We start from the raw sequence: 26,040 nt of genomic DNA on the forward strand, positions 1-26,040 counted from the left end.
TGGGAAATGGTTCGGGAACAGCAAGAAAGGGCTCATATTCGGCATTTGGAACACACACCTCACTAGGGAATATACTCGGTGAGTCCCACCAGTGAGGTCTACCATCATCATCAACATTTATCCAGCAAATAGGCCACAAGGGCACTTTTACACTTCAACATGGAATTTACATACAAGCAAAAAAAACACATCAACAATTAAATAATATTATAGGACATTCTTACACAGATTGACTAAGTCCCACAGTAAGCTCAAGAAGGCTTGTGTTGTGGGTACTCAGACAACGATATATACATATAATATACAAATACATAAATACATAGAAAACACCCAAGACTCAGGAACAAATATCTGTGTTAATCACACAAATAAATGCCCTTACCAGGATTCGAACCCAGGACCGCGGCTTAACAGGCAGGGTCACTACCCACTAGGCCAGACCAGTCGTCAAATAACAATTATGAAATAACCACAAACTACACAACAATAATTTGGTACCATCCAGCTGATCTGATGCTACGTTCCGAAAAACTTATTTGTACAGTCGCGGACTTTAATTGTTGAGCTATTTATGGTCTACTTATACCAGGGTTCGAAAGGATAATTATCAATGATAGTTATCTTGATAATTATCGCGATAAGTATCGTGATTTTTATACCTGATAATTATCGTCAGTATATTTATCGGATAATTATAGCGGTAATTATCAAAAATACTAATTATTTGGATAATATCGAACCCTGAATTATACATTGGATATTTCATACCGTTAGTATTGACATGGTATTGACGGAATGAGCTTGAACCTTAGATGGATGAACAATTATAGTCCTTGTCCGTACGAGCCAGAGTTTTGAACCCGCAATCTCTTACCGGTAGGCTACCAGCGCTACATTAGCAAAAACTCATTTATTTTAATTGAAAAAAAAAAATAACAGAAAGAGTGGTAACTCCGTACATCAGTTTTCTTACCAAAACGCGAGTTATTTCGTAGTCGACATCTAACGTCAAGTAGTGGAACTATCAGTACCGCTACTTGACACCAGATGACACTAGTTTCGCTACTAAATAAAAATGTACTACTAAAACAATTTACAACTAATATTATAAACAGAAGGAGTTGAAAATAGACTTCCGGTTAATCTGGTTACAATATTAGCTAAAAATAGTCGAGCATTAGAGTTTTTGTTTGCCGCGACATCTACTGTCAAGTAGCAGAACTGATAATGTCCGCTACTTGACGCTAGATGTCGACTACGAAATAACTCGCGTTTTGGTAAGAAAACTGATGTATGGAGTTACCACTCTTTCTTTACTTATATTTCTCTATGATTTTAATAGTAAAGGTTGCGAATTGCAGGAACGCTCATAGCAGACCGTTTCGTGGAGCAAGACTGGGCGTTGTCCTTTATCTACCCCGCCGTAGTCATGGGGGCAGTTGGGACCCTGGTCTTCTTATTCCTGGCCCCGGAGCCCAGGATGGTGGGCATCGTACTACCTGAACGAGTACCGGTAAGTTACCAGACCTATAGGGCTAGCACCGTAAAAACAAGTGACTTTCCCCACTCATCAACTTTTTGGTTTTACACAACTTTTGTTTGTGTTTTTGAAGTAGTCACACTACTACATATATATAAATTATAACCTGAAATAGATGTCATATATTAAAGATAAAGTGACGAAACCCTCCAGTGGTGAAGGCCGGATTCGAACCGGCGTCTTTAGCAATCCGGGCTAACGCCTTGAACCCCTTGGCCACCCGGCCACGGTGGAACCCGTCCCAATTTATCGACTATATGCCATTTTACTGACAGTTGGTTTTACTTTACAATTACATTCATCATCTTCCTCGCGTTGTCCCGGCATTTTGCCACGGCTCATGGGAGCCTGGGGTCCGCTTAGCAACCAATCCCAGTAATTGGCGTGGGCACTAGTTTACAATACATTAATGAACACAAGCAAATTACAAAGACGTTTATTGAAATAATTGTGTTACAGCCAAGTAGGCAGTCCCGAAGATCATCGGAAGAGGAGGACGCACCGTCACAAGTCATCGTGGGCGATCAGGTAACCTTTTACACTAAACTTACACATGCTATGCAGGCATCTAAAGTCACAGTGCTTAGTCCAAAGAGTTATTCTTTATTCAAACAAACACGAGTATAAGTTTACAGCAACCTATGCCAAGACACTTATACTTTAGTACATAGTCAGTAAAATAAACACCTATATAATTTTCGAACTATCTCTAGAATCTTTTTGTTTTCTTAAATTAAACATACATATTACCATAGAGAAAAAAATACATAGATTGCTCACTCCATACATCAGTTTTAGTACCAAAAAGAATATTAGCATCTAGCATCGAGTAGCGGAACTATCAGTACTGCTACTTGACAATAGATGTAGCACCGACCGGAAAGTCTTATGCTGTTGAACTGTTGAACTATCAGTACTGCTACATCTATTGTCAAGTAGCAGTACTGATAGTTCCGCTACTCGATGCTAGATGTAGACACTGAAATTAATAGTCTAACTGATGTATGGAGTGAGCACTCTTGTCTTACTATATTTCTCTATGATATTACTAAGTTACATATGTAGAGATAAAAAATCGTGATACTAAGTTACACAGGTAGAGTTTAAAAAATTAACAAATTAGAAAGAGATAATTATCAATGATAGTTATCGTGATTTTTATGCCTGATAATTATGATAATTAACGTGATTTTTATGCCTGATAATTATGTATTTGATAATAACCTTATTTCTTTATTATTGTCAAATAATTCAAAGAAAATAAACATAGCATCATCCATACCTGGGATAATTATCAGATATTTATCGGATCATTATCGCGATAATTATCAAATACTATAATTATCTGGATAATTTCGAACCCTGCAATTGAAGTATTATTGTTGAAATGGCCAATAACTATATCAGTCACCCAAAAATAGTTATTATTTTAATTCGTGTTTTTACTTTAAAGATAAAGATAAAAATCAATTTATTCAAGTAGGATCTTTTGTATTGTCGATATCTACATTTTATCTTTAATATGCACAATTACAATAAGAAATTAATTAAAAAAATAAAATCGAAAGAAAATGTCAAGAAAATTACACAATAAGAATACATTTCGAAATTAAAGTAAGAAAAGTAATACTAAAGTAAAAATTAAAACATTCGCATAAAGTGCGATTACCTAATGGTATAGTTCGTTTTTTTAGCATTAGAAAGAACTTGAAAGAAGGTAAGCGATTTTGACATGTCTTATAATTGAAAAACATTTTTTTAAATTCAATAACTATTACTTATGAAAGCAGAGGACTATAAATAAAAGATCGTATTAGATTCATAATTGTTACATATAACTGGTCAACCAAATCTTGTCAGTAAAAATAGGCGCGAAATTCAAATTTTCTATGGGACGATATCCCTTCGCGCCTACATTTTTCAAATTTGCCGCCTTTTTCTACTGACAAGATCTGGTTGACCAAGTATATTTACCGTAACTTATTTTTAAAATATGTTTTTTAATTAAAATACACATCAAGATTGTTTACCTTATTTCTAATGCTAAAAAAAACGAACTACTTATAGTTATGTCATTGTATTTATACAATAATTAAATTATACTTACCTACTTGTATAATGGCTGAATCAGCATTTTGCATCGTCACAAATAAATCAAATTATAAGCACAATAATGAATAAAATCTAACAATAATAGAACAAACAATGAATTTACAATAATTAATAAAACAAACAAAAGAAGAACTTTAGGTACATTATACAGTAACAGTGTTTAAAGGTCTAGTTTACTATAAAAAAAAAAGTGACGTTATCTATGAAAAGGGACCTTATTTTTCGATGGCGCTTACGCACTTATTAACGATGCTCCGATATAAATACAATGCCGCGCGACACAGTGCGGCGTAAGCGCCATCGACAATAAGGTCACTTTTCATAGATAATGCCCCAAATATGAATAAAATAATATATAAAAAATGTAAAATAAATAAATGTTGAAAGACAATTTTACATGGATCAATGTACTCAAATACATTTTCACTTTATGATTGGCGTTTGTCGACCAACGATTGTCATCTTGGCTACGGCCCGTGAGATGTCACATGACATTTGTTAATATTTCTCACAAATCACAAACCAATAAGAAAACTTAGAATAGAATCTGTTTATTTCATATAAATGTTAGAGGTACACTTACACTCAGATTGTAACTGACTATATTTGGAGATTATCTTAACAAATTAATTATTAATTTACTATATTATTAAGCTAAGAAAAGTTCAAATAGAATGAATGTATGAAACTAACCGCATGTTGCAGGCGGCGAGCCTACGCCCTAACCGGCACTCCGCCAACAGTCAGGTGAGCACGCTAACACACGCACGCAATACACACAACAACCCCTTTCCTTCCCCAACTACCCCCTTTCCTCTACTAAACTACCCCCTTTCCGCCACCAAACTACACCCATTCCGCCACTATACCCCTATCCTCACAGAAACTACCCCCTTTCCTCCACCAAACTACCCCCTTTCCTCCCCCAAATTACCCCCTTTTCTCTCCCAAACTACCCCGTTTCCTCCACCAAACCACACCCATTCCGCCACTAAACCACCTTCTATCCTCCATCTAATTATACCCCTTTCTTAACTTACCCCAACCGGCACTCTGCGTACAATCAGGTGAACACACTAACATACACGCACGCAATACACACAACAACCCCTTTCCTCCCCCAAACTACCCCCTTTCCTCCACCAAACCACACCCATTCCGCCACTAAACCACCTTCTATCCTCCATCTAATTATACCCTGGTGCCGGCATCAGAAAATAATAGCACCACCCCATCTCGTCCCGTGGGTGTCGTATAAGGCGACTGAGGGAAAACTGGCGACAGATATGCATATGAGCAAGACTCGCCCGTATCCTTAGCGGGGTCCTTGCTCACAAGAGCTGTGCGCGCGCCACATCGAAAAAAAATAACCCCTTTCTTAACTTACCCCAAACGGCACTCTGCCAGGCGTGTCTCACTCCGCGATTTCGTCGCTTTGCTACAGGTAGCTAAAAGTACATCCGTTCGGCCCCAATTTTGGGGAAAGCCATAAGCCGCGCGTGGCGCTGTCGCCACCTAGTGGCCATATCTGTGCTGATCGTAACAGACGCGTTTTGTTAGAGAGTGAGTCTTCTGTACTTAGTACTATTATTTATTCTGTGACTTTGCGTACGATCAGGGGAGCACACTAACATACACACAACAACCCCTTTCCTTCACTAAACTACCCACTTTCCTCCACCAAACTACCCCCTTTCCTCCACCAAACTACCCCCTCTCCTCCACCAAACTACCCCCTTTCCTCCACCAAACTACCCCCTTTCCTCCACCAAACTACCCCCTTTCCTCCACCTAACTTCTTTACTATGAAACTTTCCATACATAAAAAGGGTATAGCCGGGTAAGCATGGCCAAACTGCCCTTAGCGAAAAAAATAATTTCCTTTTACTGGATTATTAACCTATATATATGTAGTGATTTCACCAAAAATTAAGCCTCAAATGCTTCAGGTTTTTTAAAAAAATGCAAAAAAAGAAAATACATTTTTATTTTATTACAGCCAAAGTACTAATCCGATTTCTTTGTAATTTGGGTATGTTGTATATACAACTAAGGTCGCATTCTGAAAAATTAGTATTGAATTATCTCTTGAAAAAATAGTAAAAAACTGAGTTGAAAAATTTCAGAAAAATAAAAAAATACTTTCGAGATTGCGACAGTTATCAAATTTACATATTTCATGTATAATTTAATAATGTTTAACATATATTTTTTTCAAAAATTAAAATCGGGATTAACAGTGTGAAAAACTCGAATTTGTAACATCCCATATTACTTTCTCTTCATACAAAATAACTTGTACGTTACACTAGAAAGTTATATAACTTCAACGCAACGCGACCACAGAATAAATAATAGTACTAAGTACAGAAGACTCACTCTCTAACAAAACGCGTCTGTTACGATCAGCACAGATATGGCCGCTAGGTGGCGACAGCGCCACGCGCGGCTTATGGCTAGCCACCTAGGGCGTACGGCATTCAGAGAATTAAAAAAAAACCGGCCAAGTGCGAGTCGGACTCGCGCACGGAGGGTTCCGCACCATCAACATAAAATAGAGCAAAACAAGCAAAAAAACGGTCGCCCATCCAAGTACTGACCCCGCCCGACGTTGCTTAACTTCGGTCAAATATCACGTTTGTTGTATGGGAGCCCCACTTAAATCTTTATTTTATTCTGTTTTTAGTATTTGTTGTTATAGCGGCAACAGAAATACATCATCTGTGAAAATTTCAACCGTCTAGCTATCGCGGTTCATGAGATACAGCCTGGTGACAGACGGACGGACGGACGGACGGACGGACGGACGGAAGGACGGACGGACAGCGGAGTCTTAGTAATAGGGTCCCGTTTTTACCCTTTGGGTACGGAACCCTAAAAAGGGCGGGAACAGGAAAATAGGCACTAATTTTGTACTGAGCGTTAACTATTGAAAGATGTCTGTTCCTTTGATGAATAAATACGAAGCATTGAAAAAACTATTTTCGAAGCAACACCGCCCGAAATCGTTGTATGTTCACGCTTATGATTTATATGTATGTATGGGATATTAGAAAATGCGTACGTCGGTCATATCGCCGCCCAGCCGTGTCGCCGCCCGCGAGCATCCCGCGCGCGCTCCTTTCTTACAATATACTTCATTTGTTTATTGTCTACTTTGCTTGTATGAAGAGAAAGTATTATGGGATGATACAAATTCGAGTTTTTCACACTGTTAATCCCGATTTTAATTTTTCAAAAAAATATATGTTAAACATTATTAAATTCTACATGAAATATGTAAATTTGATAACTGTCGCAATCTCGCACGTAATTTTTAAATTTTTCTGAAAATTTTCAACTCAATTTTTTACTATTTTTTCAAGAGATAATTCAATACTTATTTTTTCAGAAAGTGACCTTAATTGTATTTACAACATACCCAAATTACAAAGAAATCGGATTAGAACATTAGCTGTAATAAAATAAAAATGTTTTTTCTTTTTTTGCATTTTTTTTTAAAACCTGAATCATTTGAGGCTTAATTTTTGGTGAAATCACTACATATATATATAGGTTAATAATCCAGTAAAAGGAAATCATTTTTTTTCGCTAAGGGCAGTTCGGCCATGCTTACCCGGCTATAACCCTTTAGCGAACTCTTTAACGATACGAACAGTTCGGTGCAACCGATCCTAAAGAGTGTAAAATTTAACAGCTAATATTAATTTCTTAACTATTTTACCCAAAACGGTTTACTCTTTCATTTATATTTTTCTGCTTGGATAAGAATGAAGGAAGCTCATTGTTTAAATCAAGTTTTCCTCTCAAGGTTTTTTTAATTTTAGTTTTCAAAACTCTCATCTCGTTAATAGTATTTTCTATAAGATTACAAGCTTTACACTTAGCCGTGTCAGTGGAGACAGTCGGCCCTGCTGGTGTGTGGCGCGCCGCGTCGCACGCGCACGCCGCTCTGCGCTCCGTGCGTACGTGTATAGACTTACTAGGGTCCGACCACACCCTGTCTTCTACTGCGCCCTCAATTCTAGCGCTAACCCGCTCCTCGTACTCGGTGTCCGGGTACGGGAGGGGTAACGCGAAACCACACAAATATTCATTACAACGCACAGACGTCGTGTCCGCCTGTCGCCATTCATCTTTGAATGCCGACAGCCGGTACTCAACTCTATACACACAAGTATCGCAACGTCTGTAATCCCAGTCCGAATTATCAGCGGACAGTATGTGTATACGCGCTATGTACCACCACAAGACAGTCTCGAGTGGACTCGTTTCTGATACCTCACTGAAGTACGAAATCGTGTCTAGTTTTATAAGCGAGTTAGTATTTACATTAAAAGTTTCATTAAAACAAAACACGTCATAGCACGTCATAAGTATTAGTGAAATATTTTGATTCAAAGTAAAACCTTTATGGCCTTTTTTAATAATATTTTTATTTATTTATTTTTTATTTATTTAAGTATGAAACAAACGGTCGTACATAAAATATTGTTACAGTTTCTTCTCTTAATCTAGACCTATAGTTTCCATTTTTGTTACACATATATTTATAATTAAAGCACGAAAAAGTACCTATCTTGGCTTAGGTTCACTTGATTAGTAAAAGATGATTACTTGATTGATGAAAGATTTTTACACATATTCATCTCACCCGGCATGTAACACATCACTGTAGCTCCTTTATTGTTATCGTCGTTATCTGTATAAAACAGGCTAAATGTAAACCGGTCACTCGGATACTGGCACGTACGAGGGGTGTTCAAAATATTCTCGGTATGAGAATGAAAACAAACAAGTACGAAAAGTTTGATATTTTTATTTTTCAATATACTCCCCCCCTATGTTCATACACTTAAAAGATCGATCAATTATTTTTTTTTAATCCTGCATAAAAATATTTTTTATCTTTGGTGTAAAAATGCTCCTCCACTGCCGCCTTCAATGCTTCATCATCGGAAAATTTATTTCCACGCAGATCCTTTTTAAGATTGGGGAACAAAAAGAAGTCGCTGGGGGCTAAGTCCGGACTATACGGTGGGTGAGTAACAGTTTCAAACCCACATTCAACAATAGCTGCCTTGGCAATATGAGCAGTATGGACGGGGGCGTTGTCATGCAGAAGCATAACACCTTTGGTTAACTTTCCTCGCCTCTTTTCTTTGATTGCATCCTTTAATTGACGTAGAATGTTAGCGTAGTACTGTCCTGTGATATTTACACCTTTTTCTTTATAATCGATCAGTAATACTCCTTCACAATCCCAAAATATCGTGGCCATGACCTTGCCAGCTGAAGGGATGACCTTGAACTTCTTGGGATGAGCTGAACCCTTAATGTGCCACTGCATGGACTCTTGTTTACTCTCTGGGTCATAATGATGAACCCAGGTTTCATCTCCAGTAACTATTCTTTGCAGCACCTCATCAGGATTTTCACCGCACAGGTCAATAAAATCGGAACAACAAGCTACACGCATGTCTTTTTGAAGCCGAGTCAGCATTCGCGGAACCCATCTTGCACTTACTTTTGACATATTAAGATGGTCATGGATAATATCATGTACGGTACCAATAGAGAGATTGGTTACTTGTGCTATAGATTTTACCTTCACTCGACCATCTTCCAATATAAGTTATTCCACTTTATCAATATTTTCTTGTGAAGTAGCTACTACAGGCCGGCCAGGTCTAGGGTCGTCTTCAACACTCTCCCTTCCACGTTTAAACTCGCTTGACCACTTTTGAATGGTAGATAAAGAAGGAGCAGACTCACGGTAAACACAATCCATTTCCTCTTTTATGGTTTTTTGATTTTTACCCTGTTTTGTCAAGAATTTTATCACGCATCGATGTTCTAATTTAGTTAACATTGTCAATTCCCACATGATGTTCATGTTTGTTCAGCAATTGCAGAAAAACAAAAGAACATCTCGGTTCGAATTATACTTTTTTTTAATGTCAATGAATAAACCTTAGCGGCCAGTAACGAAAGAAATTTTAGAAGAGGTTGTAAGATATCAATACCGAGAATATTTTGAACGCCCTTCGTACAGTCGAGTATACGCCAGTCATGTATAACGCACCGGAAATGTTCACACTGCGGGTAGTGGTACACTGTAACCCATATTATATTAGACATGTCATCTTCACCTTCTTCGTCTACCGTTGTTCTTTTACCCCAACACATATACAATTTCTTCTCTTCTACGCGGTCCGCCCGTGTCTTGCACATGGACGTCGTACTGTTTACGACGTCCATTTGTAGCTGGTTATCAAAGATACCGTCAGGTTGTATCAAATATACAATCTGAAGAGAAGTACCATTATGCCCCCTGCAGAGCACCTGATACTCCTCCCCTAGCGGCACGAAGTAGTGATCCCACCGACCATACTGTTCATACTGAGCCCTCGCAGACTGGACGGACATCGCGGGCTCGACTAAAACGATCAAGGTTTCACTGTCCCAGCCCGTTTTTCCGTCACTGCACATGTATTTATATATACCGAGGTCTGGTTTGTAAACCTTCAGTTGTATGGTTGTCGTATTTATCGGGTCAGCTTCCACAGATTGACCGTTTACTTTCATCTCGATGTTGCGTATATCCTCGCCGGAACAATGTATTACAAGGTTTTTTCCGTATGTTGTCATACATACGTCTACAATATATTTATAATAGTTATCGTCGGTTGGCACCACCCCGCCGCGCTCAGCGCCAGCACGGAGAGCGCCAACATCACGGCACCGACAGCAGTCTTCATCGCGGACACGAGACACGACTCAACAGCTCAGAGTTACAAATAACACTGCGGAATGAGATCGAGTATAATTCGGTTACCTTTTTATCTACTGAATATTTTTCAAGTTTCCTTATAATTAATATTCCGCCATTTGATTACCCGCCGTATAGCGCTCCCTGTCTCGCTCACATACAGGGTGGATTTTCTTTTTGGGTCAGTGAGGGCAGCTACCAGATCCCGTGATGCTACGAGAAAATTGTCTTAGAAGACCTTCCCTCGATTTCAAATTAACGAAGATTGGCTTGAGATTTTGGTAAAGACATACAGGGTGCGAGAAAAAGGTCATTTTTGACAAACTTTTTTTTTGATGCCAATCGATCCCATTCCTATTCAGGATCAAAAGCTTGTATGGAACCAAAAAAAAATTTCCGGCTAGAAAAGCCACAAATCGAGGAAAACTTTTCCCATACAATTTGTATGAAAATGAAAACTTTTATTTTTCACATGCTATGTTTGTATGCCAATCGATTCCATTCCTATCCAGTATCAATAGTTTCCTAGGGGTCAACTTACGGTAATGTACTAAAAAGACACAAATTATCAAAAACTTTTTCCATACATTTACTATGGAGAGAACGTGAAATTTTATTCACAATTTTCTATCTGCCCAGTCAGTCCTGTTACATTTAAGGACCATAATAATGTATGAAGACATTGCTGTAGGACTGATGGGCGAGATAGAAAATTGTGAATAAAATTTCACGTTCTCTCCATAGTAAATGTATGGAAAAAGTTTTTGATATTTTGTGTCTTTTTAGTACATTACCGTAAGTTGACCCCTAGGAAACTATTGATACTGGATAGGAATGGAATCGATTGGCATACAAACATAGCATGTGAAAAATAATAGTTTTCATTTTCATACAAATTGTATGGGAAAAGTTTTCCTCGATTTGTGGCTTTTCTAGCCGGAAATTTTTTTTTGGTTCCATACAAGCTTTTGATCCTGAATAAGAATGGGATCGATTGGCATCAAAAAAAAAGTTTATCAAAAATGACCTTTTTCTCGCACCCTGTATGTTTTTTCCAAAATCTGTAAAAGCCAATCTTCGTTAATTTGAAATCGAGGGAAGGTCTTCTAAGACAATTTTCTCGTAGCATCACGGGATCTGGTAGCTGCCCTCACTGACCCAAAAAGAAAATCCACCCTGTATACTTAAGCAAGTATGTGCGAATAGTGCGGAGGTTTAGCTTCTCTTTCTACAATTATCCTCATGTACAAATGTTGGTCAAGTTCGAGTTTCAACTTGGGTAGGTTTTTTTTTATCATACGATATTAGGTGAGGGTCAATCGATCCTCGCTAGGAGTACGGGCGGCCGATTGCCTTTGAGTTCTTCTTCCTCGCGTTGTCCCGGCATTTTTGCCACGGCTCATGGGAGCCTGGGGTCCGCTTGACAACTAATCCCAAGAATTGACGTAGACACTAGTTTTTACGAAAGCGACTGCCATCTGACCTTCCAACCCAGAGGGGAACTAGGCCTTATTGGGATTAGTCCGGTTTCCTCAAGATGTTTTCCTTCACCGAAAAGCGACTGGTAAATATCAAATGATATTTCGTACATAAGTTCCGAAAAACTCATTGGTACGAGCCGGAGTTTGAACCCGCGACCTCCGGATTGAAAGTCGCACGCTCTTACCGCTAGGCCACCAGTGCTTCAATTGCCTTTGAGTTATATTTGGTAAGTATGTATTTGTTTGAGGTGTTATAACAGAGGGCTAATAACAGTTATTTGTTGAATGTTTTTAGATTGTCTATTATGTATTTAGTATAGTTTAAAAAGGAGTCGAGGGCTTCATCTTTTTCCGTGAGCTTATTTATATTAAACGGGTCTATGTTGTACTTACTGCATATGGTGTCGTGGATTGTTCTTGCGTAAAGGAACCTTGGGCAAGTTTTAATAAGATGTTCAACTGTTTGCTGTGTGACGTCGTCACATTGTCGATTTTGTGAAAACGTTTAAGATAGAATAAAATTACGTAAGTGTTAGTTTTTAGGGTTCCGTACCCAAAGGGTAAAAACGGGACCCTATTACTAAGACTCCGCTGTCCGTTCGTCCGTCCGTCTGTCCGTCCGTCCGTCCGTCTGTCACCAGGCTGTATCTCACGAACCGTGATAGCTAGACAGTTGAAATTTTCACAGATGATGTATTTCTGTTGCCGCTATAACAACAAATACTAAAAACAGAATAAAATAAAGATTTAAGTGGGGCTCCCATACAACAAACGTGATTTTTGACCGAAGTTAAGCAACGTCGGGCGGGGTCAGTACTTGGATGGGTGACCGTTTTTTTTCTTGTTTTGCTCTATTTTTTGTTGATGGTGCGGAACCCTCCGTGCGCGAGTCCGACTCGCACTTGGCCGGTTTTTTCATGTATGAGGCGTGAATGTACAAATGATTCTGAGCTACATTAGCCCACCTACCTGGATGCAGGCGGCAGATGTGATCGGCCCAATCTCATTTAAGCCCGGCAGACTTCTCTCCAACGTCGGAAATGCGGGTTTTTGAGCTTGATTTTTACAAGCTTTTATTTACTTTCACCTGTCCCGTTGTCTGTAATCAAATCTTGCAAGTTAAATTTGATCCACTTCCCGGTTCCGATTGAGCTGAAATTTTGCATACACATATATGTAAGTCGGGTGACAATGCAATAATTATGGTACCATCGTGCTGATCTGATGATGGAGACAGGAGGTGGCCATAGGAACTCTGTGATGAAACAATGCAACGTAATTGTGTTAGGGGTTTTTAGAATTGTTTCGATGAGTATTAGTTGTCTGTCGTAAGAAAAGTACGGTCAGCGATAAAAGCTTGCACCAAAAATGAAATTTTTTCCTAAAACTTTTTTCAGTATGTGCTGGGCGGTACCTAACTGTGGTAGGTACTCGTTAGTTGTTATTTTCCTTGTGTTTCCACAAATGTAGGTACCTAATAAACACCAAAACAAGGCACTAACTGACGAACATTTTACTTAATTAAATTAATTAGTGGTTAGTGGCATTGTTTCGCGGATATTCCTTATTTTGTTCCTTATAGTTTAACACAAGAGACGAGTAAAATATAAGAGATTAACTGTCTGGTAAATACACTCGGCGTCACGGAAATCGCACACCCACGGATTTTTGTTTCAAGCCGTTATAAACCTTATGTTGTTGAAGGTAAAGTATGAGTGTGTGGGTTCATTTTAAAGAGAATTTAATCCTTCATTTAAAAACAATGCAAAAGTTCGTAAAAAGTAAAAAAAAGGCATATTTTTTAATAAGAAATAAAAATGGTATATTCATGCAAAAAAATCAACAAATTAAAACACAATAAAATCAACAAATATTGCAATACAAATGCTTAAAACTAAACTTAAAACCTAGTGTTGCCTCTTGTGGCCTTAATTACTGCCTCCATGTGAGCCTTCATGGACCTCACGAGAGTCACGATGTGCTCTTGAGGAATAGCATCCCACTCCTCAATGACGGCATCTCGAAGGTGTTCCAGGGGTCGCAGGTGCAGGATCACGTGACCGCGCCTTCCGTTTTAGCTGATCCCAAAGGTGTTTTATGGGATCCAGGTCCAGACTCCTTGCTGGCCACTGCATAACGGTGATCCCAACCTGATCAAGGTGGTCCCGAACAATCAACGCTGTGTGGGAGCGGGCGTTATCCTGCATGAATGTGAACCCAGGACCGACAAATTCGGCGTATGGAACCACATGATCCTCCAGGATCTCTGTGATGTACCGATGAGCAGTCATGGATTCCTGGCCTCGACCACCACCGGTGCCGGAAACACAAACGAGCTCGGTTTTGCCGGCGAGGGAAATGCCACCCCAAAACATACAGGATCCTCCTCCGTATCCGACGGTTTCTTCAAGACAGGTCTGTGAATAACATTTCCCTTGCCTCCTGTACCCTCTTCTGCGCCTATCGTTGCAGAAAAGACACACCCTGGTCTCACCGGAGAAGAGGATATCCTTTCATTGGTCGACCGTCCAATCCTTGTGTTCGCGAGCAAATTAACGTCTGATTCGCCGAAGCTCTGCCGTCAATTTGGGACCCGTAGCCGCTCTATGGGGCATGATCTTCTTCTCCCGCAACCTTCTCCTTACTGTAGAGACGCTCACCACCGTTCTCCGAACTGCTCGTCGCTCCTGCTGCAGCTGGACAGCGTCGGAGAAACAGTCCCGCAAACACGTCGACACAATAAAGCGGTCGTATCTCTCGGAAGTGCAGCGTTGTCCTCCGGGTCCAGGCTTCCTGGTGAAGTTTCTAGTCCTCTGGAATCGCTGAACTGCTCGTAGAACTCGGAAACGGCTTATGTTGAGCTGCCGAGCAACCGCAGACTGCGTCATTCCTAAATCCACCAGGGCTACTGCTTGAGCTGCTACTGCTTCCGTGGTATCCATTTTCTTGGAGTGTCTTCTTTCTCCAGCTGTTCCGGGATGACCCCTGTGAACTCTGGATGCCGAATGACCCATATCACACTTTTACCCCCCTTTTAAACCTATCCAAGGTAACGCAACTAGCGACCCTTACAACGCGTATTCTAGGTGTTCTTTCAGAACGGCATAATTTCGTGATTATTATTATTTTTTCCGAAAATGCTTTATTCATGTTTTAAAGCTTATTAATTGTGCTTTTAAATGATATTAATATTGATAGGGTATAATACATATGATAAGAGCTATATTCGTTTGAAACAAAAATCAGTGGGTGTGCGATTTCCGTGACGCCGAGTGTAGTAGGTACCTACCGAAGTTATTACCTAATATTTATGTTAATGCGTACAGAGATGTACTCTGTATCAGTGATCACACGGGCGGAGCGTACAATGTCGTCGTTATTACATGGGTGTTTGTGTCTGATACGCCAGCCTGCTGGTGGTGCTAGCGGGTGCACGGTTCGTGCTCGAAAACCGTGGATTCGGGGGTGTGATTTAGGAGGCTAATTGGGGCTCTTCCACGCTATTCGTGCGCGATCTACATGCACTACGTAGGACAAATGTGGCGTTCCGTGCCTAAAGGGTATTCTCCAAGGGCCTTATTCTCCAAGTGTGTAAGGCTTCTCCGTTGGAAAGCCACAAATGTATTGGAATGTAGGTATAAGTAACTTGATATATTATTATTGTAATACATATAAGGAGAGGCATGTAATATGACTCTCCTCCATATTAGGTTAGGAATGTATCCATATACGGAGAGTCATGTAAGATGACTCTCCTCCACATAAGGAAGGGAATTTAGGTCATGCTACTGGACACCATCCTCGTGTAAGTCTCCCCACCTAAACACGTGTAACCTAAATTCCCTAGGTTTATATATATACCAGTTTTTAATAAATAAATTACAGTATTTACTCGGAACTCTGGTGTTTCACTACTGTCCTGGGTCCCATCCTTACATGGCGACCTTGCCAGGATTCGAACCTGGAATCTTCTGATCTTCTCTCAGTCATTTTGAGAAAATAAATTAATTTAATTAAGCCGCTATAGCTTTTAAAGAAGTCGGAAGTACCTATTAACAGCCACCGAAACTGAGCGCTAATTTGGGAGTACATACAGATAACGTAAATGTCTTAATGTTTAATGAGCTCTGCTGTTGACACCCTGTCTAACTTCACTAACTTCAGCGTGGGCCTAAAGCATAGACTAGGAATCCTCTAGACGGAGTTTAGAGCAATTATTTCATGAAACCGATGCTGCCAAAAATACTGGGGTGCGGGGGACGAGGTGAAGCGAATCCCGTGCCGTGATTGTTCTGTTCAAAGACACGGACGTCACACAAAGACACTTTGACTCGAAGATGGAGTAAAACTACCGTATATTTGTGGCAGAGGGGGTAGCGCTACTATGCTCAGTCTAGAGGATGTCTTGTCTGTGGCCTAAAGAACCCGACTTAATGTATTGGCGATGTGCACGACTGTGGCGTCATTTGTTGATTTAAGTTCCACTCCTGCGCATTGCATATATGTAGATGTAACGCGTAGCCAAAAATCTTTAGTTTTTTAGGCCAAATTCGGCACTGTCTATATACTTATTATACGTTCATGAGATAAAGCCCTCCGGAAGACGGACAACGGAGGCTTAGTAACAGGGTCTGTTTGTCAACCTTTGGGCACGGGACCCTAAATATGTGCATGGGAATAGATAACATTATAGTTAAGAGGGTTTTCAATAGTCAAAATGACAACCATTTATCTTTGAGTGGAGACACAAAGGAGAGGTCATTCTCTCTTTTCGCCAGTTTTTAGGGTTCCGTACCCAAAGGGTAAAAACGGGACCCTATTACTAAGACTCCGCTGTCCGTCCGTCCGTCTGTCACCGGGCTGTATCTCACGAACCGTGATAGATAGACAGTTGAAATTTTCACAGATGATGTATTTCTGTTGCCGCTATAACAACAAATACTAAAAACAGAATAAAATAAATATTAAAGTGGGGCTCCCATACAACAAACGTGATTTTTGACCGAAGTTAAGCAACGTCGGGCGGGGTCAGTACTTAGATGGGTGACCGTTTTTTTGCTTATGTTGCTCTATTTTTTGTTGATGGTGCGGAACCCTCCGTGCGCGAGTCCGACTCGCACTTGGCCGGTTTTATTTATTTCTCATTCTTACCTTTCAAAAACATTGATAATAAGGAAATTGTAGGTACTTAGGTAGGTACTAAATATTTATATTTAGTACCTAATATTTATTTATATTTTTTTTATCATTTCCTCAAAATGACTGAATAAATGCTTTAACACACACGCACGCAATACACACAGCCACCTTTCCCTAACCACCCCTTCCCCCCTTCACCCCTCCCCCAATCCACCCCCTTTCTTTATATTTCTGAAATTCTCGCATCGTAAAACTAAGCTTGCTTTAATCATCTGCAAAATTCCTTTTCTTTTTGTAAATTATTCTTCTTCAGAAATACTTCTTTCTTCTTTTCTTTATTTTCTTTTCTATAAATACTTCTTTTAAACTAATAATTTTTTAGCATTATAAATGAATTGTAAACTATTAAAATGTTCATAATGATTATGATTAATTTATGTTCATTATTTGAACTACTAGTCTTTGGTGTGCTTTAAGCACTGACTATTGTATCTCTACATTCAACTTAAAGATGTGAAACATTTAGTTCATGATTTGAACGGCCAAAATTTTACACCAGCATACGAAAGATTGATGGGCAAAGTTGCCGTTAAGAGTCCATCAACGTGCACACTACCGCCACGGCTAAATAATCGTGTATATTTAAATTTAAAGAAAGATATTTCAAAAAGGAGGCCGCTGCCCGCTACGTACTGTATCTTGTATTAAAGTACCTTTTGAATACATCAAACTAGTTTTTATGGTTGCTGGATTCGTCAATCTATGCGTCCAAAGTTAAAACGGCCGTTTTTGTTTTGAGTTCATAGATCGACGAATCCAGCAACATAGAAACTAGTTTGATGTATTCAAAAGGAATACAAGATACAGTACGTAGCGGCCCCCTTTTTTTAAATACCTATCTTTCGTTAAATTGAAATAATCACGATTATTTAGCAGTGGCGCTAGTGTGCACGTTGATGGCCTCTTAATGCCAAAGTTATTGGGCAAAGTTACATACAATACCATTCCAACCTATAACCTGTATGACAGCCACAAGCAGAGCCGACGGAGTCGACATCGCTGCTCGGTCCCGCTCGCACCAGCCACACCCCGGCTGGTGCCGTCTCGCTCTCGCGCGCGCTGCGCATCCCCGGCGTGGTGGAATTCTCGCTGTCTCTTTTCTTCGCGAAGCTCGTCAGCTACACGTTCCTGTATTGGTTACCGCTCTACATTAATACGTCCAGTGAGTATTTTAGTATACACACACACACACACACACACACACACACACACACACACAACACACAGCCACACACACACAACACACAGCCACACACATACATACACACACAACACACAGACACACACACACACTCACTTGTCCCTTTTTATAAGGTACTTTTCTACTATAAACTGAAATAAATGTCATTCCAGTGCCCCAGAGCGTCCTCTGCTAGTTCGATTCCACTGAAGGCCTTGGTCACTTTTTCCTATACCTTGTGCATTCTTATTTGCATTATTTGACACATTATGACTGACGTTTATAGATATGTAACTATTTAACTCAAATCGATTGTCACAGCAAGCGATTACGATTGGATGGCACCTAGACTGAGGTATCGAAATATGACGTTTAATGAATCGAATAACTATTGTAATATGAATGAATTATAACAAAATTTACCTAGATTTAATAATGTTAAAAAATTTGACGTGTAAAATGTATATTTTATGAATAAAACATTGAATTGAATTGGTGCGCCCTAAAATGAAAAACGTATATCGATTTACTTAGACGACTACCGATTCATAACGGTGGTGTCCGGCCAACCCTAAATTTAAAAAATAAAAGACGTAGAACGTAAACGTTCGCAGTTCAATTGTCTTCCTTTGTAATTTCGATGTGCAAGACATTTATGTTGTATTGCTGTTGTGAGTGACATGTGTCAAATAATGCAAATACGAGTGCACAAAGTATAGTTTGTAACAAATGTGTAATTTGCCAGCGAACCTGTCACCGACTCAGTCTGGCGACCTGAGCACGGCGTTCGACGTGGGCGGGATCACGGGCGCCATCTTGGCCGGGCTCGTGGCCGACTGTACCGGCTGCCCGGGCGTCGTGTGCGCTTGCTTCTATGTGCTGTGCGCGCCCACGGTAAGCTAACCTTACTCGGGTTTAGTCGGGTTCGCTCGGGTTTAGTCGGGTTCACTCGGGTTTAGTCGGGTTTAGTCGGGTTCTCTCGTGTCTTGTCGACCTGAGCACGGCGTTCGACGTGGGCGGCATCACGGGCGCCATCTTGGCCGGGCTCGTGGCCGACTGTACCGGCTGCCCGGGCGTCGTGTGCGCTTGCTTCTATGTGCTGTGCGCGCCCACGGTAAGCTTACCTTACTCGGGTTTAGTCGGGTTCACTCGGGTTTAGTCGGGTTCACTCGTGTCTAGTCGGGCTGAGCACGGCGTTCGACGTGGGCGGCATCACGGGCGCCATCTTGGCCGGGCTCGTGGCCGACTGTACCGGCTGCCCGGGCCTCGTGTGCGCTTGCTTCTATGTGCTGTGCGCGCCCACGGTAAGCTTACCTTACTCGGGTTTAGTCGGGTTCACTCGTGTCTAGTCGGGCTGAGCACGGCGTTCGACGTGGGCGGCATCACGGGCGCCATCTTGGCCGGGCTCGTGGCCGACTGTACCGGCTGCCCGGGCCTCGTGTGCGCTTGCTTCTATGTGCTGTGCGCGCCCACGGTAAACTTACCTTACTCGGGTTTAGTCGGGTTCACTCGGGTTTAGTCGGGTTCACTCGGGTTTAGTCGAGTTCACTCGGTTTTAGTCGGGTTCACTCGGGTTTAGTCGGGTTCAGTCGGGTTTACTCATACTGGCACCGGGTGTCGCGTGTACCTGCTTCTATGTGTTATGCGCGCCCACGGCAAGACTTACCTAACTCGGGTTTAGTCGGGTCCACTCGGGTTTAGTCGGGTCGTATTTACGGCCGGCCTATGCCTAAAGCCTTGTAGTAAAAATGTATGTAAAAATATTGAAATTGTAATTAAATATTTCTCGCACATGAGCGTAATAACTCTAAAAAAGAATAATATAATAATATAAGAGCGGTTTCGCACTACGTCCGATCCGAATCCGATCCGAACACGTGAAAATATGGGTCTAGAAAACTCGGACCGAATTCAGATATTCGCTTACGCACCAGTTCTATCCGAACCCGTGAAAATATGGGTCTAACTCGGACCGAATTCGGATATTCGCTTACGCACTATTCCTATCCGAACCCGTGAAAATATGTCTAACTCGGACCGAATTCGTATATTGGCTTACGCGCTAGTCCTATCCGAATACCCCGCCCGCCCCGCTGCCTCTCTGCTCGTACGCAGCTCGGCTTTAACTCGAACGCAGTTCGCGAGCGTTCATACAAATAATACTAAGGCTACTTCGGTCCGTCAAACATCTTCTCCGGAATGGAGATTCTAGAATGACGGAAAGAAATCGGATGTAGTGCGTAACTTACCATAGAAATAGTTCTACGGCTACGACGGACCATATTTTCACGGGTTCGGATCTTATTCGGATCGGACGTAGTGCGAAACCGCCCTAACGCTACAATGTTGTCCACAGCTAATGGCATATCAAGCTTGGGGCGCGTCCTCATACATCCTGAACGTGAGCCTGCTCCTGGCGACAGGGGTCCTCGTGAACGGACCCTACGCGCTTATCACCACCGCTGTATCAGCCGAGCTTGGTAAGATAAGATAAGATAAGATAACGTGAGCCACCCCCTGGCTGCAGGGGTCCTCGTGAAGGGACCCTACGCGCTTATCACCACGCTTATTTGGTAAGATAAAATAAGATGACGTGAACCACCTCCTGGCGGCAGGGGTCCTCGTGAACGGGCCCTACGCGCTTATCACCACCGCTGTATCAGCCGAGTTTGGTAAGATAAGATAAGATAACGTGAGCCACCTCCTGGCGACCGGGGTCCTCGTGAACGGGCCCTACGCACTTATCACCACCGCTGTATCAGCCAAGCTTGGTAAGATAAGATAAGATAACGTGAGCCTCCTCCTGACGGCAGGTGTCCTCGTGAACGGACCCTACGCGTTTATCACCACCGCTGTATCAGCCGAGCTTGGTAAGATAAGATAAGATAACGTGAGCCACCTCCTGGCGACAGGGGTCCTTGTGAACGGACCCTACGCGCTTATCACCACCGCTGTATCCGCCGAGCTTGGTAAGATAAGATAAGATAACGTGAGCCACCTCCTGGCGACAGGGGTCCTTGTGAACGGACCCTACGCGCTTATCACCACCGCTGTATCAGCCGAGCTTGGTAAGATAAGATAAGATGACGTGAGCCACCTCCTGTCGACAGGGGTCCTCGTGAACGGACCCTACGCACTTATCACCACCGCTATGTCAGCCGAGCTTGGTAAGATAAGATAAGATAACGTGAGCCACCTCCTGGCGACAGGGGTCCTTGTGAACGGACCCTACGCGCTTATCACCACCGCTGTATCAGCCGAGCTTGGTAAGATAAGATAAGATAACGTGAGCCACCTCCTGTCGACAGGGGTCCTCGTGAACGGACCCTACGCACTTATCGCCACTGCTATGTCAGCCGAGCTTGGTAAGATAAGATAAGATAACGTGAACAACCTGCTGGCGGCAGGGGTCCTTGTGAACGGACCCTACGCGTTTATCACCACCGCTGTATCAGCCGAGCTTGGTAAGATAAGATAAGATAACGTGAGCCTCCTCCTGACGGCAGGGGTCCTCGTGAACGGACCCTACGCGCTTATCACCCACTGCGGTATCTGCGGAGCTGGGTAATTATTAAAACCTTATTCCTGCGAAATATGTAAAAAAAACCGGACAAGTGCGAGTTGGACTCGCCCACCGAGGGTTCCGTACTTTTTAGTATTTGTGGTTGTAGCTGCAACATAGATACATCATTTGTGAACATTTCAAATGTCTAGCTATCACAGTTCATGAGATACAGCCTGGGGACAGACAGACGGACAGTGCATGGAGTCTTAGTAATAGGGTCCCGTTTTTACCCTTTGGGTACGGAACCCTAAAAATGTGGTGACTAGACAACTACGAAGCCACATTGGTGAGAAACCTTATTCCTGCGGACTATGTATAAACAGAAAACACCCATGACTCGGAAACAAATATCTGTTTCTATCACACAAATAAATAAATAAATAAACATTATAGGGACATTCTTACACAACTTGACTCAAGAAGGCTTGTGTTAAATAAATGCTTTTACCGGGATTCGAACCCAGGACCATCGGCTTTATAGACAGGATCACTACCGGCTAGACCAGACCGGTCGTGTTGACTATAGTGTGATATTTATAATTATTAATAAATGTTTGTGTGTGTGCAGGTACACACAGTAGCCTGGCGGGCAACGCGCAGGCGCTCGCCACCGTGGCGGCCATCATCGACGGCACCGGCAGTGTGGGTACGTCCATACAAACCCATACATTACAATTTGAATAACAAAACTTCCGCGCGACACAGACATATTTAATTTACATATTATATTTACCCTACATACAATTTCAACATTTCAGAAATGCACAAGTTTCACGCCTCTTTTTTAGCATATCTTTTTTTGACAATTTTATTAACAATTTTGAACTGAAACTTTGGTTAGACACTGCCGAAAATACAGTTTCGACGCGGCCGAAAGGTTCGGCAGGTTTTTGGGAGAAAACCGGATCTGCGGCCGAACTATTTTGTGCCGAAACCGAAACTCCGCTCGGACACTAAATGATAACATGCTGGCTATGTAACATGTCGCAACTTCGAAATTTATGTTTTCCCGACGTTTCATTTGCTGAGTTTTCACTTGACCGAAGGCGTTTTCTTCAAAAACCGTTAAATTTACCACACTTTTGAAAAAGGCATTCCGAACAAGCCATATAGGTAAGGTTAGATTAGTGACCCATCTAAATTCAACGGTTTTTAGAAAAAACACGTTAAAAGGTCAAATGACAATAGGCTACATGACTAATTTTCATTTATGGTATCAATCGATCGGGTTTGTTTTAGGATCAAATGTCTATATGGGACCCATTGCATTAAAGTAACACAAAAGTCAGAAATTGTAGTCAAAGGCCGACAGTCGCACTTCACTCGCGAAACGCTTCATACAAAACGATAAATGAACGTGACGTCAAGGTCTCTGAGAGCCTTCTTGTCGTATGGACAAAATAAGAAAATTGCGTTTTTGTCGGTGAAATATTGCGTTTATGTATAGGTATGTTGCAGTCAAAAATGTGAACTGGTCAAAAGAACTTTTAACCGACAAAAACAGGCAAAACTGCTTTTGACTGAGCATGTTGGTCAAAAGTAGTTTTACCTGAAAATCATACCTATTTCTGGCAGCAGTTTCGTTTTTAGGGCGTAGCAAAAAAAAATAATCCTAACCTACCTATCTCTGGGAACAGTTTCGTTTTTAGGGCGTAGCAAAAAAAAATAACCCTTTTTTTTTCGTATAGCTTTTTGTGTTACTCTACTTCAGAGATTTACAGTTTTTAAGTACTGTACCGCTTCTATGGTTAAGGTGGTCAAATCTTCAACTTGCCCTTGGTATTTGGTTAGAGGACAGTCAAATACCGTGTGGTGTTCGGTCTGCTCGGCTGCTCCACTCCGACATACTGGTGATTCGCACCAGTTCCATTACATAAAAACAAATTTCTATGTAAAAATTGTCAAGTGCGAGTACTTTTGACTGATAGTCACAATTACTATTAACCAATGATTTTCATGTAAAACTACTTTTGACCAATATGCTCAGTCAAAAGCAGTTTTGCCTGTTTTTGTCGGTTAAAAGTTCTTTTGACCAGTTCACACTTTTGACTGCGACATATATAGTTGCTATACAATATTTTTTTAGATAAAATGTGAGGAATCGAATGGTACCTTTACTTTTATCGTTTTTGGAAGTTTAAAAAAAACATAAATTTTGTAACTTTGGTCCTGTATTTTTGTAACATTTCCATATTTTATTTCAATATCCAGATTATTGTGATAAATTGCTCGTTTGCTATATTTTACTAGATTTTGTTATAAAATTCAACATGTGTCATCATCCCAACTGAGCAACTGGACTCATGTCGACCAATTTTTATAGATAATGGTATTCTCACTTTCCCTTGTTTATACATTTTGGAGGCTGCATTATTCGTGCACAAGTATAAAACCCAGTTTATGGACGTACAACAGCTACGACCCCGTCAAGTCCGGGAGCAATACAAGCACAAACTATATAAGCCCGCGGTCAAGCTAGCACTTTCCTCCAAAAATGCGTACTGTATGTGTATAACCATTTATAATAAGTTACCGGACATGTTTAAGGAATGCAATTTTTATAAATTTAAAAACTTAGTTAAACAATGGCTCATACAAAAATGTTATTATAGTTTAAACGATTTTTTAAATGACACTTTTTATGTTTAAAGTTTAATGTTAATTTAATTTTGATATTATTTTATTTATTTAAGTTAGTTATAATTATTTTAAATTGATATTGTATAATGTGATTGTGTGTGAAATGTATTGTACGCCTGAAAAGGTAGAGTCTGGTGAAACTACTAGAGTAGCAATTAATTTAAGCTTAATATGTAACCCTTTCTCAACATACATTAATAAATTTCATTTCATTTCATTTCCCTATTTGGGTGTTTTAAACGACAGCACACCGACAAAAACGCAATTTTCTTGTTTTGTCCATACTACAAGATGGGCTCTCAGAGACCTTGACGTCACGTTCATTTATCGTTTTGTTAAGGGCGTTTCGCGAGTGAAGTGCGACTGTCGGCCTTTGACTACAATTTCTGACTTTTGTGTTACTTTAATGCAATGGGTCCCATATAGACATTTGATCCTAAAAACAAACCCGATCGATTGATACCACAAATGAAAATTAGTCATGTAGCCTATTGTCATTTGACCTTTTAACGTGTTTTTTTTCTAAAAACCGTTGAATTTAGATGGGTCACCAATCTAACTTTACCTATATGGCTTGTTCATGGTAATGAATGAAAATGAGTCATGTAGCCTATTGTGTGGTGTGCGGTATAGGCGCGGCGCTAGGCCCGCTGCTGGCGGGCGTAGTTTCGTCGGGCGGCGCGGCGGCGTGGCCGCGCGTCTTTTACATGCTCATCGCCTGCGACTGCCTCGCGCTCTTCCTACTGCTCAGGTAACCACCAGCACAATAAATAATAGTACTAAGTACAGAAGACTCACTCTCTAACAAAACGTTACGATCAGCACAGATATGGCGGCTAGGTGGCGACAGCGCCACGCGCGGCTTATGGCTTTCCCCAAAATTGGGGCCGAACGGATGTAGTTTTAGCTACCTGTAGCAAAGCGACGAAATCGCGGAGTGAGACACGCCTGACACCAGCTAGAGCTAAAGTATTTTTTGTGGTCCTTAATTGGACGTTTTTTTTTTGTTGTCCCCTGCACTTTTTTTTCAAATTTGGGATTTTTTATGTTATTTCTACTCAGAATCACGAGCTGTTTCTATCCTAATAAATGAAAAAAAGTGTCCCAAAATTTCCATACATTTTTCGATCTTTCCATTGCACGACCGCCATACAAAGTCTATGAAAAATGGTGACGGAATGGAAATAAAAACCTTAGGACACTTTTTTTCTCCTATTAGGATAGAAAGAGCTCGTGATTCTGAGTAGAAATAACATAAAAAATCCCAAATTTGAAAAAAAAAAGTGTAGGGGGCAAAAAAAAAGTGTAGGGGGCAAAAAAAAAGTGTAGGGGGCAAAAAAAAAGTGTAGGGGGCAAAAAAAAAACGCCCAATTACGAGTATAATCTGTCTATGGTTATATAATATCATTGACTCAAGTCATGCGCTACAAAGTGTTTTTTTTTTACAGGATAGTGAAGGGTGAGGTGTTGCGCGTGCGACTAGAGCGGCGGCTCGCGGCGTCGCGGCAGACAAGGATAGAGTGAGCGTACCATCCGCCTGGCTTATGGGAG

At 41.0% G+C, this 26,040-nt stretch overlaps 1 protein-coding gene across 1 annotated transcript in view; it reads left to right on the forward strand.

Annotated features, from left to right (window-relative positions):
• The window catches only part of LOC134660519 (glucose-6-phosphate exchanger SLC37A2), a 42,149-nt gene extending 16,109 nt beyond the window's left edge, over positions 1-26,040 (forward strand). The window contains exons 6-14 of the mRNA XM_063516293.1: positions 1,362-1,513; positions 2,000-2,068; positions 4,358-4,399; positions 18,074-18,266; positions 19,030-19,178; positions 20,641-20,764; positions 22,418-22,495; positions 25,123-25,240; positions 25,938-26,040. Coding sequence (XP_063372363.1) covers positions 1,362-1,513; positions 2,000-2,068; positions 4,358-4,399; positions 18,074-18,266; positions 19,030-19,178; positions 20,641-20,764; positions 22,418-22,495; positions 25,123-25,240; positions 25,938-26,013 — 1,001 coding nt within the window. The 3' untranslated portion in view covers positions 26,014-26,040. The remainder of the gene's footprint in view (positions 1-1,361; positions 1,514-1,999; positions 2,069-4,357; positions 4,400-18,073; positions 18,267-19,029; positions 19,179-20,640; positions 20,765-22,417; positions 22,496-25,122; positions 25,241-25,937) is intronic.

This window comes from Cydia amplana, chromosome 27 (assembly GCF_948474715.1).
Source record: "Cydia amplana chromosome 27, ilCydAmpl1.1, whole genome shotgun sequence".
In the NCBI taxonomy this organism is placed as follows: Eukaryota; Metazoa; Arthropoda; class Insecta; order Lepidoptera; family Tortricidae; genus Cydia; species Cydia amplana.